This window comes from Drosophila novamexicana, unplaced genomic scaffold (assembly GCF_003285875.2).
Source record: "Drosophila novamexicana strain 15010-1031.04,08,12 unplaced genomic scaffold, DnovRS2.1 tig00001361-arrow-arrow-pilon, whole genome shotgun sequence".
In the NCBI taxonomy this organism is placed as follows: Eukaryota; Metazoa; Arthropoda; class Insecta; order Diptera; family Drosophilidae; genus Drosophila; species Drosophila novamexicana.
The window spans coordinates 950,972-966,294 of NW_020824852.1; the positions used below are offsets into that span (position 1 = coordinate 950,972).

At 48.8% G+C, this 15,323-nt stretch overlaps 1 protein-coding gene across 3 annotated transcripts; it reads right to left on the reverse strand.

Annotated features, from left to right (window-relative positions):
* Positions 1-1,596: 1,596 nt before the first annotated feature.
* On the reverse strand, positions 1,597-13,601 carry LOC115767297 (pneumococcal serine-rich repeat protein). Of its 3 annotated transcripts, none has more exons than XM_030711531.1 (7): positions 13,581-13,601; positions 6,696-10,356; positions 6,601-6,607; positions 5,515-5,751; positions 4,963-5,450; positions 4,680-4,846; positions 1,597-4,607 (listed from the first exon to the last, which is right to left on the reverse strand). In XM_030711531.1, the coding sequence occupies exons 2-7, from the start codon at positions 10,146-10,148 to the stop codon at positions 1,751-1,753; spliced, it is 7,209 nt and encodes a 2,402-aa protein (XP_030567391.1). In that variant the 5' UTR covers positions 10,149-10,356; positions 13,581-13,601; the 3' UTR covers positions 1,597-1,750. The 3 variants fall into 3 exon arrangements, with proteins under 3 accessions (XP_030567391.1, XP_030567390.1, XP_030567389.1); XM_030711530.1 differs by having other exon boundaries at positions 6,427-6,607; XM_030711529.1 differs by having other exon boundaries at positions 4,680-4,849; positions 6,427-6,607.
* Positions 13,602-15,323: the final 1,722 nt, after the last annotated feature.

Consider the following 15,323-nt stretch of genomic DNA (forward strand, 5'->3'; position numbering starts at 1 on the left):
TACAAATAATAATTGAAATGAAACATAAATTAGTTATATACTACATATATGTCTATATATGTATGTATGTATGCATGTATATGTATAATTGAAAAATAATTTCTATATGTAATTTAGGTATTTCCTTCCAACACTTTTTCTTACGTTTTCTTTTCGATTTGTAGTCGCTGTGTAAGGTTGTAATTAAATAATATTAAAAAAAAAAGTTTATGCTTAAAAAGAAAAGTAACTATTTCTAGTGGTAAGTTATAGTGTATTTATGTCTGTGTGTGTCTGTGTAGGTGTGTCTCTGTGTGTGTGTGTGTGTGTGTGTGTGTGTGTAAATGAAGAAACCAAATGTAAACAGACAGTTTAGACAGATTGCACAAACTAAAGCCCCGAAAGAGCATTCATGCATAGCTCTTATAATACAATAAAGCCCCAGGAACCCAAGTGCAGCCACAACAGCTGGGCTCTGAGCCTAGGGAGGATATACAAAAATGTGTTAATGATGATTGAATGATACAGATTTTGGCAGCATTTAGTTTGTGCACCAGCTTCTTTCCACACCAACTATCTCTCTCTCTCTCTCTCTCTCTCTCTCTCTTAAACAACTCGCATCTGTCTATGAATATGTGTATATATATATTACTATATATTGTATGCCTGTATGCTAACCACTAGCAATTTGGTATCTATAATACACGAATGCCCAGTTTGTTTTCTTTACTCTTGCTTGATGTGCATTAAAATCGAATAAAAAAATAGATATATATATATATATATATGCATGTATGCGAAGGAGATATATGTATGTAAATATATATATTTATGTATATAGTATTAATGTATGGTATATATCTGTTCTGTTCTATCGCGTAACGATGTTAACTTTAAAGGCTCAGTAAGAAAAAAAAACATGATCAATTAGTTAAAACACATGCCCCCCCAACTAATATAATACTAAACACTACCAAGTATATGTGCCTACCCTATATATAGATATATCGATATATCGATATATATATATATATATATATATATATAGACTATAAAACGCATAACTAAGTCTAATGCAGCAGAAAATCGTTTTGTTTCTTTTCTTTTTTTGTTTAACTGCTTGCTTTCGTCTTGCTGCAATTCATCAACTCTCGCCTTCTCTTTCGCATCTATTTGTAGTTTTCAACCCTAGCTGTATATATATATATATATATATATATATATATATATATATATATATATATATATGTGTGTGTGTGTGTGTTTATGGTATACTCTTATGCGTAACCCTAGTACTCTCTATATTTAAGTTTTTGCATGTTGTTTTGTTTTGTTTTCCATTTTCGTGTTCCCTTCTTCTTCTACGCATCTTCGCTTCTCTATAGGTTGTTCTTATGGAATATATATATATATATATATATATATGTTTTATTCTAAAACCTAATTAAAAAACACCCTGACTCTGATCTCTGATCCATCCAATCTACCTCCCTTCATCTCTCTCTCTCTCTCTCCCTCCCTCTCTCTCTCTCCCTCTCTCTCTCACTCTCTATCCGCTTCTCTGTTTCTCCGTCTCTGTCTCTATCTCGCTCTTTCTCGCTTATATTATTATATATCTTTTGAAATGCATTTGCTTTTGCTTGTTCTTCTCCTGCTCCTGCTCCGCCTCGTTCTGGTTTCGCTTATACTTATTAGTTTCTGGTTGATTCGCTTTCCTCTCACTGGCAGGATTGAGTTCTAACTGTAGTTGGTTCAGGCATCGGGCCAATCATCAATCTTTGTGCCCGCCGGCATCATTGGTTGCTGTTCCTCCTAATCCTCCGCCGCCGCCGCCCATGTGCTGTGGTATCACCGTGAGACTTTTGGGTATCTTGGACATGATGACATTGTCGATGAGCTTCTGCTGCTGCTGTTGTTGCTGCTGCTGCTTCAGGGTAAATGTGATGCCACCCAATCCTCCTCCTCCGCCGCCCGCAGAGCTCGTTGCCGTCGCCGGCTTGGCCGTCAGATGCGGGAATTTATTGGCCGCTGCTGCTGCGGCGGCGGCGGCAGCACCATTCAATATATACTGATTGGCATCCGGAAAGTTCTTCCACAGCCAGGAGCTGTTGCTATCCAGGCTGACGCTGCTGTTGTTTGCCGCCGCCGCCGCAGCCGTTGCGGCTGCCGCAGCCAGCGCATTGCTGAGCATCGGCTGAAAGCTGGCTGGCGATGACTGCGCTTGTGACTGTGATTGCGATTGTGATTGTGACTGGGCGCCACCGGCCGCTCCACTGGCATTCTGTGGATTGCTCAGCGGCGGCATGGGCTTCGGTGCGAGCCGTGCCAGTCGCAATGCGCTGCCGGCGGCAACTCCGCCCGGCTGCAGTGTTGGCAGCTGTTGATGTTTGTGTTGCTGTTGTTTGTGTTGCTGTTGCTGCTGTTGTTGATGTTGTTGATGATGTTGTTGATGTTGCAGCTGTTGTTGATGTTGCTGTTGGAGCTGCTGCAGCTGCTGGCGTGCAGTTTGCTTGGCTGCGTCTATTTTGGTCATGTCGCGCAAGAGCTTCTCACGCCGCAAGATGCACATGCGATTGTAGTCAATGATTGAGATGAGGTATGGCTTGCCACCGGACTGGACCTGCACCTGGGCGGGCAGACGTCGCCCGTCGGCTGTTTGGAACAGCGTTGGCGACTTACTCGGCACCTTGTGCTGCTCCTTGAGCGGTATCAGCGTCGGCTTCCAGCTCTTGCTCTCGTGCCGCTCCTGCGGCGTCAGCTTATCCGGTAGCATAATCACACTGGGCGCACCAGATCCCGAACCTGAGCCTAAGCCCGCGCCCGAACCTGAGCCTGATCCTGAGCCCCCGCCGGCTGCGCGCGGCAGCTGCAGCCGTTTGCCCGCCAGCGTTGGCAGCGTAGCGGCACTTGCCGAATTGGCGGCACTCGTGCGGCGACGCTGCAGACTAATCAGCTCCGGCGGCGAGCTGAGCAGCTGCGCCACATTGGGCGGCGGCTTTGGTGTCGGCTGCTGTTGTAGAATTGTGGGCGCGGCGTTGGCCAACATCGGCTTAGACTTCGGCTGCTGCTGCTGCTGCGGCAGCTCGTTGTGGCTATGGCTGCTCACCAGCTTGTTGGCCATGTCCAGCAGCTTGTGCGGCTTCTCGTTGGATGCAGACGCGGACTTATGATTGGAATGCGACTGCTGCTGCTGCTGTTGCTGTTGTTGCTGTTGTTGTTGGTGCTGACTGGTTGCGAGCGGCACAATTTCCACCGCCTTGTTTATGCCGAGCAGATTGGTCTTGAGTATGCTGCGGCTATTGGACGCATTGGTGGGCACCAGCGGTGGCGCATCCTTGGCTTGCAGAGCCGCTTTCACCGGCGACGATTCCTCGCCGACAGCTGCTGCTGCTGCTGGCAACGCTGTAGCTGTTGTTCCAGTCGCTCCAGCTGTGGCTTTGGCGCTGTCTTTGGGTCGCGCTATGATGGTTACCGCATTGGAGCTGAGCTGCTTGGTCAGCTTGTCTACGGAGACAGTGCGCAGTCGGTCCAGCGGCAACAGTCCGCACTCTGGCGCATAGTCGGCCGTATCCTCCTTGTCCGCATCCTCGTCATCGTCATCATCATCGTTCAGCTCCACCAGCGGAATAATGGGCTCCGGCTGGCCAGACGGCTGTTCCATGCCGCTGTTATTGCTGCCCTGGGGCGTGGTCAGGGCGTTGGCGAGCACGCTGCTGCTGCCGCTGCTGCTGTTGTTGTTGTTGTTGCTGTTGCTAGCATTGGGCGAACAGGATTGACTGGCATTGGCTGGCGGGTTGGCAGCATTCGGTGAGGAGGAGGAATAGGAGGAGCAGGAGGAGGAAGCGGCGACGGCGGCGGCATTTGTCTTGGCATTGCTTTGGAAGCCACCGCAATGACCATGATCATAGGAATTGAGACGCTGTCGCACGGTCTGCGTATAAACGCTGGCATTGGAGGAGGCGTGCGCGGCAAGCACGAGGTCGCCATTGCGATAATACTTCTCCAGCAGTATGAGATGGCGCAAAAAGGAGCTCTGATTGCCGTACGGCTTCTGCAGCTCCTCCCAGAGGCGGCGCGTCGGCTCATCGTACTGCAGGAACGTTTGGACGCGCGTCCAGCCCTCCGGCGTGCGCTGGCTGCTGCTGCTGCCGAAGGGCACCTTAAACTGCACGCCCAGATCCTCCTCGCCGTGGAAAAGTTCACGCATCGAGATGTTCGGATTGCCGCGCAGCACATTCGAAATGTCGGCACCGGCCTTGCCCTTAGCATTGGCATTGGCATTGGCATTGACATTCGCATTGGAATTGGAATTGGAGTTGCCTGTGGCTGTGGCTGTAGCTGTCGCATCGCCAGCCAAATTCTGCTGGAGTATGGCCTGCAGCTTAGACATTTGTTTGCTGGCGCTGACCGCATGCCCGATGGGCGTTGTTGAGGAGCTGCTCGAATTGGAATCCGTGGGGCCATCATAGTCCACCACCATGGGCATTTCGCTGGAGGCATCATCACAGGCGCTAGCCGCTGGAGCCGTGCCGGCGCCAGTTGAGGCACTGCATCCGGCGTTGGCATCCTCCTCATCCACCTCGGATGCCTCGTTGCTGCCATCCTGCAGATTGTGCACCTTAAGGAGCCTGCAAAAGCGAGAAGCCCGATTAATAATCGGATAACAGCAAGTCACATTCTGCAGCCAATCGCTCGCTCACCTCTTGCGATAGTTCTTGACAAACTCGGCCTTCTGTGACTTGGTGCTGTCCGGCGGTTTCATCAGCAGATTGGCAAAATAGCGGCACAGCTTGCAGACGGCGGTGCCGACGCCCAGCTGCACGGGTATGCCCATCTCGCAGAGCGCCTTTTCCAAGCGATCCGTGTCCTGCTGAGAAATGGAATGACATGAAGTTTAAGATTGACAGAGAAAGAGAGAGGGAGGGAGAAAGAGAGAGGGAGGGAGAAAGAGAGAGGGAGAGAGAGAGAGAGGTGGATGCTTACCGAGGTAATGTGGTACATGTGATTCTTGCCCAGACGACGCTTGCACAGCACACAGCCGGACGACTGGATGACCGTATTGTAGTGGGGCTCACAGAGCCAGACGCTCGAGGTGCCCGCCGGTATCTCGAAGTTGAGCAGGCACTTCTTGACGCTCTTGCGAACGCATTTGCGCCGCAGCGAATGGCTGGCCGCATCCGCGCAATCCTTGACAGCGCAAACACGCTGTGCCGCCGATCCGGAGACGGCGCCCGACGAGGTCGTTGCAAACTCCGCATCGCCAGCATCTCCCGTGAAATGTTTGTCCATACTGTTGCCATTGCCGCCGCCCACGCCCATGGTGGTGTTGCTGCCGTTGTTGTTGTTGTTGCCCGTCTCGAGGTGGCCGGGCGCCGAGAGACGCTTTTTGTAGGAGGGCGCATTGGCGCGACGATCCACATGGCGGAAGCAGGCGTCGCACAGGCAATTGTCCACCGTCAGCTTCTCCTCGTCTGCGGCACAATTCGTGTCAGTATACAAAAAATACATTTCTAGTTAAGGGCGCGTGCCACATACTTGCAAGTATCTTCTGCTGGCGCTCCACGGACTTGATCTGGCCGACGTGGCAGGGCGTATCGTATAGTCCAAATTTGCCGCTGCAATAGTAGCACTGGTCCTCGCACAGGCGACCCGGATGAAACTTGAACGAGGACGCCTTCTCCGGTATCAGAATCTTCTCCTTCTCATCCTTCTTCACCATCTGATAGAAGCCGTGCTCCACTTGACCGCCGTGACCCTCCGAATGCGATGAATCTGTGTGTGTGCGCGTATAAATATATATATATTTAGAAATGTATACATTAAATATGTGGACGTGGCAGACATTTAACATAGCAACATGCCAACTTAAGATACCCTCTAAAAAAACATAATACAACTTATTAAGGAGGATTTTTGGAATCCCCGATTCCAATGATTGCGACAGACGGATAATGGCTAGGCTCAAGAAGTTCGTGCACCCGCTTTTAGACATCCTTGCAACCGGATTCTGGTTAATATCTTGTTTTTTATAATATCTTCACTTTAATTTAACAATTGAACTTTTCATCAATAAAAAAAACAACAATTGGGTCCACAGTTATTTATACTTTGGTGGTGAGTCTCCCTTAAGAGTATTTTATGTTGAGCCAAACTATTTTAGATCAAATTATGATTCGGTTTAGGTTTCAGTGTGGCTAATTGATTTGTCTTACAGTTCGGTTCGGTTAAACAATAAATGAAAGTCCCAGAAAGTCTGTTTGCAGGCGATGTGATCAGAGATAACTGCTGCTTCTGCCGGGGACACAGTTGAGATTTGTTTGACCAAGTCGAAGACTTATAACTGAGCGCCATGAGCCAGCCCCCTCCAGAGCCAAATCAAAAAAAAAAAAGCAAACAAAACGAAGCAAACACAAAAACAAGTTCAACACCAAAACACTCGGCACCAACCCAGGCAATTTCTGGAGGACGCGTTGTTGTTGTTGTGCTGTTTCTGTTGTTGCTGCTGATTGCTGCTGCTGGTGCTGTTGTTGTTGTGATTGTTGTGGTTGTTAGTGTGGCTAAAACGATTAGTTGTCTTGCGGCCCACGTTACCCGTATTCAAATTGTTTCGATTGATCGCACCTTCGTTCTGCAAATGGAAGTAGAAGGAAAAGGAGAAGAAGGAGAAGCACGAATTAGCATTTGTTGTTGCGCTTGTCTCTGTTGCGTCTGCTTACCTCGTTCTGTATGGTGTAGTAGGAGTCCTCGGCATGGGTGCCATGCTGATCAGCGGCACGGTCGGCAGCGCCGTGCCCGCGTGCGCGTCCCTTTTGGAATGTCATCTTGAGCGACTGGCGACGCACACCGTGCGTCGAGCTGGCCGCTGCGCCAGCGATGCCGCCTTTGCGTGTCGCGCTGCCCATGCTGCTGGCAACAGCTGCCGTTGTGCTGATGCCAGCGACTGGGCCGCCGTGGATAACTGTGCCGGTGGGCACGCCCGTTGCGCCGCCGGCGCCGCCATTGCTGCTGCGATTCAGCTTGATGACCGTCTTCAGGGTGCCGCTGGACTCGATGTGCGCGGCGCTGCCACCTTTGCCTGCTGACCGCTTGCCGGTCTGCTGCTGTTGTTGTTGTTGCTGCTGATGCTGCTGCTGTTGCTGTTGGTGGACGGCGCGCGTGTGCGTGTGTATGTACTCCTGGCGCAGCTGCTCGGCGGCCTGGTGTGTCAGCAGGCCGAGATGCTGCAGATGGCGTTCCTTTTCGCGGCGCAGCTCATCGTCGCCATCCGTCAGCATTTTGAGTTTGCCATTGGCCTCAGTTTTGGGCAGTTGCTTCTGCTCGGCTGCGACGGCTGCCAGCGGCTTCTCCTCCTCCAGGTCGGCCAGATCCTGTTCGAGCTTGGCGGCGGTGCCATCTTCTGTCTTGAGCGCCAGTTCCAGTTCCATGACGGCATCTGGACTGACGGCAGATGCAACACCAACGGCAACGGCAATGGCATCTGTTGTGGCCGTGGACACATTCTCCTTGTTCTCCTCGGGATATTCTGCGCAGTCTTCGGTTAGGATTTGCATGTCGGTGTCATCATCGGCCACAGCATTCGCTTCGGCTTCCTGCTCCTCGGTCAATGGCTCCACCTCCAAGGTGAGCACCATTTCGGCGGGCAGCTTCTTTTCGGCTTGCACATCCAGCTCCGCCGCCAACTGAGCCGTATCACATTCAATGGTTGCCATTGACGACTCCTGCTGCTTCTGCTGCTGTTGCTGCTCCTCGTGGTCCTGCTCCTGCTGGAGCTTGCTGGCGCTTAGCGCGTTACCGCTGGCATCCACGACGCCCTCCTTGGCCAGCTGCTCCATAATCTCGCTTTCAAAGTCATCATAGTCATCTGCCTTGGCCGGCAGCTCCTCGACCTCACCATTAAGCTCGCCCGGCGAGCTGACAGCATCAACTACTGCTGCTGCTGCTGCCGCTCCAGCTGCTGCTGTTGGCTTTTGTGCCTCCTGCTCCGTCTCATCGCCGCTTTCGTCCACGCGCAGCTCACCCATGCTCCCAGCACAGGAGTCGTTCAGTTTACCCTCCAGCTCCGTCTCTGCCTCCGTTTCGAGCTCAATTACAACCCCATCTGCCGGGAGAGGCTCCTCTTCATCAGGAGGTGCTGCTGTCGCCGCCGCAGCATTTACTGTTTGCGTCTCGCTTGCAATTTGCACAATCTCGCCCAGCTCCGGGTCCTTCTCGATGCCCAGATTGTTGGCCAGAAACTCGGGCTTCTTGTAGAACTGCTTAACGCTAATGGCGCTGACGCCTTCACTGATCATCTCGGGGCTCAGCGAGGGCGCCTTGGCAGCCTCATTCGATTCAGTTTCGGCTTCGGCTTCACCCTCGCCCTCGGCCGGGACGCCAGCGATCTGCTGCTGCAGTGCATCCTCAGTGCTTTTCACCGTTTCTGTATCCACGGTCAGCGGCTCAGTGCCATTGGCAGCCGCTGCAATCGAGGTGGAGGCCTGCGCCTGCTCAGCGAGCTCGGACTCCGGCTCTGTGGTCTTAGCAACCGCATCGAGACTCTCGTCGAAATCGAGCGCCAGTTTCTCCTGTTTGATCTCCGTGGCGGCCAGCAGCAGATCGTCCATGGAGGTGGAGGTCAGACTGTCCTTGGAGTCCTCGTCGCCGGCAGCGCCGCCAGCAGAACTGGCGGCCAGCGAACTTGAGCTGGCAGATGCCGCCTTGGCAGCCAGCAGGCTGCGATTTGCCGAGCCCACGCGCCGCCGCTTCGGCGGCGTTGGCTCCGCGGGCGTTGTCGTTGTTGTCGCGGCCAACAAGCCCGGCGAGCCCGCTTTGCTGTGACGTGTTGCGCGCGTGCTGGCAGCGCTGGCTGTGGCGGTGGGTGTTCCCTTGGTCTGCGGCCTGCCGCGTCCGCGTCGATGGGCTGATTGCGGCGTAGGCGTAGCAGCGGGTGATTGCGGCTCCTCGCTGTCCGGGGGCTCCAGCTTAATGCTCAACGCGCTGGATTTGGCCTCATCCGCGGCACTTGTGGACTCGGTCTCATCCTCATCATCCTTGACCTCAACCTTGGCATACTTGAGGCCCAGTTCGGCGTCATCGTCGGAGCGCTTGCGCTTGAGCAGCTGCTCCTTGGTTGGCTCTGGCGGCGCTGGCTTTTTTCTTCGGCCGCGCGCAGGCAGCTGTGGCTCGTTGTTCACCGTCGATGACTGGCGGCGATTGCGGGTGACGCGCGTGTTGTTGTTGTTGTTGGCCAGCGCCAGCTCCTGGGCGTGCGCTTTGCGTGTGACGCGATTGCACGTGGTTGGAGTTGATGCTGTTGTTGTAGTTGTTGTTGTTGTCGCTGCTGTAGCTGGCGTTGTGGGCGTGGGTGTCGTTTCCTTTTCCTTCTCCTTCTCCTTCTCCTTATCTTTGGAGTCCTTTGGGGTATCCTTGGCGTCCTTATCCTTTTCGCTTAGCTTTGTATTGGCATTGTCTTTTGTGTCTTTCGTTTCTTTCGGCTCTTTTGCTGCCTGATCCTGCTCCTGCCCCTGCTCATCGAGTTCCATTGCATCGCTGGACTCCTCCTTGACCAGCAGCTCTTCCGCTGGCTTGGCGGCTACTTCTTTGGCTTCTTTTAGCTCCTTGATGGACTTGCGGCCGCGTATTATCGGCAGGTTGCCGCTTTGCCGCTCCGCTGAGCCCTTTCTTTGGCTGCTGCCACTGGGCAGCTCCTCGTTATCGCTGCCAGCTGACGTTCCCGCTGCCGCTGCCGCCGGTTCGAGTGTCTCTCGCGCATCTCGCTTGCTCGTCGGCGAAGAGCTGTGCAGCAGCAAAGGCGACGAGTGACGCGTCACGCGCACATTCTTGGCGGCCAGGGTCTCGGAGCATGACTTTCGCGGCGTGCCGCATTCTGTGATCAGTGGCGAGGGATCACTATGTCGTTCTATCAGGTCAGTGTCCTGGTCTTTATTCTTATCCGCTTCCTGTTCAGCTTCATCAGCTGGAGCAGCTGCCTCAGCTGCATCTCCAGCTGATGCTGATGCTGCTGTGGCTGCTGTTGATGCATCCCCAGCTGCTGCTCCATCCTCGCCTGGGGCCGCATCCAGCTCAAGTGTGGGCGATGCATTATTATTATCAGGCTTTGCTCCTGCTCCTGCTCCTGCTCCTGCTCCTACTCCCACTACCGCTCCCACTACTGGTTTGCGCGCCGACATCTTCGATCCGTCACTGGGCTGTGCTGGTGACGCTGCTGTCGACGAGATCGACGCTCCTATTTTGAGGCTTGCGCTTTATCGGTCGCCAGCTGCTCCACCAGCTCCAGCTGCAGCTTTTGCTGCTCGCGTTCAGCCTGAATCTCGCAAATCTCTAGCTGCACTTTTACACACTTAAAGTCGTTATGATTTGGTCCCATTTGTTGACTACCTGTCAATAAAATATATTCGAATAAAGAAATACATCAGCACTTGTGCACTTCATGATAAACGGATCTTATATGATATCAAAGCGGAGCAGATGCAATTTTTCCGCTTCCTTTAAAAAGGACGAAAAGCTTTTCAAATCCCGAATGGGTTTTCTTCAGCACATATTTTAAGCGGACAAATGTTCGACGTAAAAGAACTGAAAGAGGAAATACCCAAGATATTTTGTTGTTTAATGATTTACACCTTGGATGACATACTAGTTTTTTTTTAAACAAAAAACTTAAAATATTGTGGTTCAACATGCACATTTAATAAATGTTTTACCGACTAACTGATACATATATAATCAATCCATTATTTAATATTCAAGAAGACATTTAAAAATTTAATTTTTTTTGTGCTAGATTTGCGTGGGATCACACCACTAATAAGACAGATAGTAAAAATCAAAAGATTCTTCTTTTTTGAGGACTCCAAATAGAAATCTTAAAAAATATATACATATATAAGAAACGAGACAAATGTATAACGTTCACTTATGTGCTTAAGGCCATCGCTTAATTAAGACTTTCCCCTGGTGCAGATTTTAATAAACAAATATTACGCATACGCCATGTAGCGGCCAATTCGCTGGCAGAAGACAAAACACAGACAAAAGGCGAGCCAACAGGCAACAGGAACAGGAAAGGGAAGCGTAGAAAGCGGCGTTAGAAGAACTGCAAAATACACACACGTCCCATTGTGACTGTCACTTACACCCCGTTAACGCTTGCTGCCCCCCCCCCCCCCCCCCCCCCCCCCCCCCCCCTTCTCCTCATCCTCCATAGCATGCGAGCCAGCCATAAGGCAAAACGAGTTTGAAAGCAGCAGCAACAGCAACAACAACAAGAGCAGCAGCTGCTGGGGCTGCCTATAGAAACTAACATTACGAGCTGCCGAGAGAGCTGCGTGCATAACGCCATTCAAATTGTGAGCGCAGCAAATTCATAGGCAGCAGGCGAATTTGGAGCGTCGTTGCTGGCGTCAACTGCGGACGAGAGCACATTGCGAATAACAAAAAAAAAAAAAAAACAAACAGAACAAAAAGGAACGATTGCTATTTGTCATTTTGCCTACTGATCCTGTCACTTTATTGTAGGCAGCAAGCACAGCGACGACGCGCGTGCGAGATGACAGGCGCCATTTTTGTGCGCTGCCTGTCGATGAAGAGAGCAGAAACCCAAGCCCAAGAGAGCGGATGAATTGGTTTCTTAAATTGTTGTTGGCAAAATGCAAGCAGTTGGGCGCAATAATTTCCATTTGCAGCGAAAATTGAGCACACAAAACACGACCTTCGCCTGGTCTGTGCAATTCTTGGGCTGCAATTGTATAAGCAGAGCAGCACAGGAGAAAATGGGCCTTCATTTCCCACTTCCACTTACACAAGTATAGAGCACAAAACGGATTTAACGACACTGACACATACACGTACACACTGGGTACGCGCTCACAAACGCACACACACTAGCGCAAGCAGTACGCTTCTCATCGTAAAATGACAAGCCGATGCCGCCACCACCCTCTGCAACGAAGGCGGTGGAAGTAGAAACACAAATGACAGCGACAACAAACAGCGAATAAAGGAAACAAAAGAAAATCGCAAATAACAAAATCAAAATGAAGTATACATATTAATGCACAAAACAAAAAACAAAAAAATTGGTATCGACACGCACACATATAGAATTGCATTATAGGCTACACATTAAGTATGCCAAACAAAAAAAATTAAAATTAAAATTAATAGAATTGAACCAAAATGCAGTTGTAAACACACTTACAAGCACACGCGCACGTAGCAGCCGCAGTCCCGGGGCTTTGGCATATTCTAGCTTGCTTTCTTCTCATTCAGTTTTATTTACGCTAACCAAATTTACGACACTTACTTTATATTACTTTCGGATAAAATAACAACCATTGAGTATTGCTTAAAATATTGCTCCGTTTGATCAAATCTGGCTTCTGCTTGTGTGCTGCACAGCGTTGCCGCACGCAGGGATGTAGGGGTAAAAATATCGATAGCAACAATAGTATCGTGCACAACACATCGATACACTAAATTTGGCCGTATCGATGTTTTATGGCTGCGGCAATTGCTGCAATTTGCAAATATTAAATCGAATTCGAATGGATCGCTAAGAGGCAACTGAAACAAGTTAGCAAAACCAAACTGCGAACGTAAAATTGTATATATTCATTGGATAACATTAGGATTTGTTTGATTCGTTTTTATGAGCGTCGCACGTGCTGCATTTGCCGATTGGGCGAAACTGGATCACCACTGGATCAGGTGTGTGGGTGCCGGGGGGGTATATGCCGCCTAATTTAAAAAAATAATTGCACGCAGATCGTAGGAAACTAACAGAAATTAAAAATGATTATATATGTTATTATAATATTGGTTTCATTTTAATTTAAGCTCATATCATTTTCAATTTGCAAACAAATGAAAATGTAAACAAAAAAATTACAAAAATTGACAACTGTGTTGAACAATTCGTTTGTTTTTGATTTTACACAGCACATTTCAATATAAGGACTTGCCAATTTCCACAATAACATTTGGTCACACTGAAGGCGCCTTATTTAGCACTTTGAATTTGAATAAATCAAAATGAATGAATGTGTAACTAAAGTTCACAAAAGGTTTAGTTTCGCTAAGATTGAATTACACAATTAAAATGAAAAAACCATAATAATACAAATCCAGAGCAAGAACAAGTCTGGACGCTGCGGCCAGATAGGTGGGCTAAACACGCCAGCAGGTGGCCGGGTTAAGATATATAATGAAACGGCAGCAAAGGAGATTCACCTGCCGCATGTGCCACAAATGAAACGAGGATAAACATTTTAGAGGTTGCACCATTTGATTATTTTTAATTTGTTTTGGATAAATGAATTGGCAAATTTAATTGAATTTTGAGCTTTGTTTTGTTTTCGTTGCATTATCGGTCAATTTGTTTGGGTTTGCTGCAATTTAAAATATTTTGATTTTCTTTTTAATTATGCATGGGAGCATTTTTGTTTGCGAATGATTTGCCATATACGCATACATGCAAAGATATGCATGTATGTGTGCATGTACATAAACAGCTCTCGCACGTACACACTCGCAGCACATGCACACACTCACACAAACACATAGTGGCACACAACAGGGCACATAGCCACAACGACGATACTTACTTAATTCTCTTTTTTCAGAGTCGCCTTCGCATCATTTGCGAATTTTCCGCATTTATTGTTATTCAATTGTACCGAAATCAATTCGAATTCGTATTAGAATTCAAAGTCGATGGAAACGCGGTCAGTTTTATATACAAAATGTACAAAAAAACTGCACAATCCAAAGCAGAGAAAAACAAAAAAAAAATAATAATAATAAAATAAAATGCAGAACCCGAACCGACAGAGTTGTGAACGCAAACACGGTACGAAGTGAAATAACAAGGCAAAATGGCAGCGCACAACATGCCAAAGAGAGCGAGAGCGGACAAGAGAACAAGAGAGCGTCACAGCGGCGAATACATATTTCGCCGCCGACTCTGACTCGACCACATGTAAGTGCTATCTCCGAGATACATTTATACCCTACACACTAGCCCAGACTTAGAAAGCGCCTCGGCAAAATCGCGATCCATAAAAAGGACACAAACAGAATAATTTTTAAACACCAAGTAAATAACAATCTTTATAAGCCGATATATGCCGACTTAAATTATCGATATTTATCGCCTGACAGTCGCCACTAACTGCTGAATAATGTTGTCATATAAGCAGCATTAACACAGTCAGCTATCTTAAATGTATGGCAACTCACTCACGCAGGTAATGTGGATCAGTGGGCGGTTGGTGTAGGGTATGCACAAGTCGACCAATGCGCTCCGGCTAGCTGTCTACGCTTACTTGTTTTGTGCTCTGCCGCGTTGCTGGTTTTGGCCTGGCGCACGACATCGACTGCAAGGACTAGAGCTAAGAGCAAATGCTTCGTTTTCGGCTAGGGGTAGCAATAAAACTAAAACTAAAGACTTTCAAGCAGCTTATGGCACACAATATTATGTAGTTTGATTCGCCTGATGTTGCTGCTGAGTTTTCGCTGTGCTTTTTCGTATGCAAATTCATTTATTCATATCGCTTTTGTCGCTGATTTTCTTCAACAGTTGCTGCTGCCGCCGCAGCCGCCTCTGCTGCTGCTGGTGCTGCTGCTGCTGCTGCTGTCACTCTTCTTCTCTTTTCTGTCGCTTTTGTTTTTTAATCGGAAATGCAAGAGGAAACGGATTGCTACTCAAATATGGCGAAAATGCCAAAGTCCCGAACGGGTGCATCTAATATTTGCACAACAATTTACGCACTTCAAAACCCAATTACGGTTTGTTTTTTTATGTTCTCCGTTATTCTTTTAGCTTTTAGGCATTGGTATTGGTGTAAGCGAAAGCGCGACGGCGACGTGCTCTTTTGTTTTTATTTATCATATACATACATATGTATATTTGTTTGTTATTGTGACCCGCTCAAGCTGGCGACGCTGAGTGAAGTGGCGAATCCTGCAAGTGGCAGGCGCAGTCCTGTTTTCATTTTCATGCCAACACATACAGGCACAAAGCTGCGTGTGTATGTGGGTTAAAGGCCAATTTAATTGCCCAGCAAATGCCTCATTGTGCCAGTTGGACGAGAACAAAGGGCAGAGGGAAAATCAATAGACTATTATATCTGGGCGCCTCGTTAGCAATGATGGTGTGTTAACGTCTTTATTTGACATACACACATACATATATGTATGTACATGTATGACTGTCATATATATTGCATATGTGCATGCATAATGCAAAAAGAACGTGCCATGCCTTGGACTTTAAACTGGGTCAAGGTCAAAAGGACGATTCAATCTAGGACATTGCGTTGTTCTACATTCAATGCTAGCCTACTTTA